Source organism: Mesoplodon mirus (assembly GCF_964341445.2).
Source record: "Mesoplodon mirus genome assembly, chromosome: 9".
In the NCBI taxonomy this organism is placed as follows: Eukaryota; Metazoa; Chordata; class Mammalia; order Artiodactyla; family Ziphiidae; genus Mesoplodon; species Mesoplodon mirus.
Genome location: NC_138985.1, coordinates 29,467,645 through 29,470,806, shown reverse-complemented (window position 1 = coordinate 29,470,806; position 3,162 = coordinate 29,467,645). Strand labels below are relative to the sequence as shown.

Sequence of the window (3,162 nt, the reverse complement as noted above, 5' to 3'; positions counted from 1 at the left end):
CCAGCAATCCTATAAGTTAGTTTTGTTTTGAGTACAGATGACCCCCATATCCTCCCTCCTTTAATTCCTCTTTGCTTATAAAAATAATAACTGTATCATGTCCCTAGAATAAACCGCACTTATTTAAAGCGTACATTTCAGTGAGTTTTGACATACTTGTGAAACCACCACCACAAACAGGACGCAGACTGTTCCCGCGCTCATAAACTTCCCGAGCTCCTTCCCAGCTTAGCCCGCCCTGACCCCGTGCCCCCGCGGGCCCGTGACGTCACTGCCTTGCGCCCCGCCGCCGCTGTGCGCGGCGCTTCCGGCAGCGAGCACATGGGGGGCGGGGCGGGATGGCGTCACGGAGGCGTGCGCCGGAAGCGGGCCCGGCGGAAGTGGCGGGGCGGGGCGCGGGGGCGATGGGGGGTGGCGGTGGCGGCCGGCGATGAGCAGCGGGAGTGCGTGAGCGGGCCGGCGGGCGAGGCTGGGGGGCCCCGGAGAACGAGCCGCAGGGCGGAGGGCGGGGGCGCGAGCGCGGCGGGCGGCGGGCGGCGGCCTGGGCGCGGCGGCGGCCGAGAAGATGGCGGACGGCGACAGCGGCAGCGAGCGCGGCGGCGGTGGCGGGCCCGGCGGCTTCCAGCCCGCGTCCCGCGGCGGCGGCGAGCAGGAGACGCAGGAGCTGGCCTCGAAGCGGCTGGACATCCAGAACAAACGCTTCTACCTGGACGTGAAGCAGAACGCCAAGGGCCGCTTCCTCAAGATCGCCGAGGTGGGCGCGGGCGGCTCCAAGAGCCGCCTCACGCTGTCCATGGCGGTGGCCGCCGAGTTCCGCGACTACCTGGGCGACTTCATCGAACACTACGCGCAGCTGGGCCCCAGCAGCCCCGAGCAGGTGGCAGCGGCAGCGGGCGCCGAGGAGGGCGGTGGGCCGCGGCGCGCGCTCAAGAGCGAGTTTCTGGTGCGCGAGAACCGCAAGTACTACCTGGACCTCAAGGAGAACCAGCGAGGCCGCTTCCTGCGCATCCGCCAGACGGTCAACCGCGGCGGCGGCGGCCCGGGGCCCGGCGGCCTGCAGAGCGGCCAGACCATCGCGTTGCCCGCGCAGGGCCTCATCGAGTTCCGCGACGCGCTGGCCAAACTCATCGACGACTACGGCGGCGAGGACGACGAGCTGGCTGGGGGCCCGGGCGGCGGTGCCGGGGGCCCCGGGGGCGGCCTGTACGGGGAGCTCCCGGAAGGCACCTCCATCACGGTGGACTCTAAGCGTTTCTTCTTCGACGTGGGCTGCAACAAGTACGGAGTGTTCCTGCGCGTGAGCGAGGTGAAGCCGTCCTACCGCAACGCCATTACCGTCCCCTTCAAGGCCTGGGGCAAGTTCGGGGGCGCCTTTTGCCGGTATGCGGATGAGATGAAAGAGATCCAGGAGCGGCAGAGGGATAAGCTTTATGAGCGACGCGGCGGAGACGAGTCAGAGGGAGAGGAGGTGGATGAGGATTGAAACGCTTAGCTTCCCCTACGGGCCTCCCCCACCCCACCACTAGAGAGCCCCCCTTCCTGTTCATCCCAGTGAGCTAGTGGAGGGAGAGCAAGGGAGGCCCCAGAAGGAGAAAACAAAATTTAAAATAATATAGTTAATTAAGAGAAATAACCATAAGAGAGAACAGTCACGGACAATTAGAGAAAAGCAGTAAAGTTCCAAGGAATTGACAGCAACCTACAAAGAGAGGACAACAGCGCCTCCTCACCTGAGCAAAAGTCTCAGCTTCTATTGCTTCCCAGCTGAGGTTTCTAAATCCATCAGGATAATCCTGGGTGGGGTAGATCCTTGCACATTGGCCAAGGAACACCTCTTGAGTTACCCAGACCCACTGATGACAGCTGAATTTGTATTATACCTGGGTAACCTGGTCTTAAGATAGTGTCTATCCCTTCACCTCCATTGAAATCAGCGTTTTGGATCTAGATCTTCATGGAATTCTTGTGAAGAGAGAGGCATTTGCAGTTACCCAGTTCTGAGGGTACAAATTTTATGAAAAGGAATGCAACTTTAAGTAATCATAGACAGGGCAAAATAAGAATTCAAGAAGCCACCAGGGAATACAGAAACAAATCGGATCCATTTTTTTTTAAATGGTTTTGCATGGAACCTGGGACAAGGCCCATGTCTTGTCTTTGCAGAATTATTTTCCGGGATGCAAATGGATTCAGATGTCAGTCCTTGAGAACTAGAATCCGTTATTATAATATTTTGGAAGTTGGCAAAATTTTTTCAAAGATAAAAGCAGTTTTACATTGGGGGTTGCTGAGGTAGGCACAAGAAGAAATCAGGCATAAAGCACAAGGAAAACTGTTTGAGTGGATTGGTTGCTGCTCACTAAAGTTCTTCCCCGATCTCCAAATATGGAGGTCATGTCTTAGATATGAATGAGAGCCAGATCCCCGTGGCTCCACCGTGTGAGCCAGTGAATTATGGCTAATTCGGCAGTTTCAGCCACTGGTTGGCTGGATTTTAAACCGTAAAACTTGAAGATATCTACAAAAGGAACAGTGGCTACAAGCCTGAGCTTTAATGGAATATAAGTCCTCACAGAAAAGTTCAAAATAACCAAAACTGAAGTCTTCATCTACCTTCAGTTTAATCTGTGGATTTGTTTAAACACTAAAGATCCTCAGGTCCAGAATTCCAGCAACATTTATTCTTTTAAAATAAATTTTTAAGAACTTGATCCATTGTATCAGTACCTCACAATCAAAGTTGGCAAACGATGAGTGATTCAAGCAGTGTGCCCTTTGGAAGCTGAAATCCATCTGAATGGAGCTGAAGTGAACGTGAATATGCTGACTATCCTGGAAGCATTTTTATACCATCTTGAAATTTCAACAAACTGCCTTTTGCCAGTTTATCCAGCTGTCTTTCAAGAATAAAAGTTGGGGTTTTCAAGGATCGCCTCTTCTATATTTTAAATGGATTTTCAGTATGATCTTTACTAATCAAGTTAATCCCACCCCATCAAAAGGTATTCCTAGAGGTGTCAGAACCTAGGTAACTGAATTGAATGGGAGCTAATGTTCTTTCCAAAGTTTTCAGGTATACTTTGTGCAACACCTTCTCAACCAGGAGGCAAGTAACCCCACTTCCACAATCTTAGTATTTTTTTTTTAACTGCATGCCTGCCC

General features: G+C 53.5%; 1 protein-coding gene across 1 annotated transcript; it reads left to right on the top strand.

Moving 5' to 3' along the window:
* Nucleotides 1–532: 532 nt before the first annotated feature.
* On the top strand, nt 533–2,926 carry PURB (purine rich element binding protein B). The gene has a single exon (XM_082631923.1). The coding sequence runs from the start codon at nt 566–568 to the stop codon at nt 1,481–1,483; it is 918 nt and encodes a 305-aa protein (XP_082488049.1). The 5' UTR covers nt 533–565; the 3' UTR covers nt 1,484–2,926.
* Nucleotides 2,927–3,162: the final 236 nt, after the last annotated feature.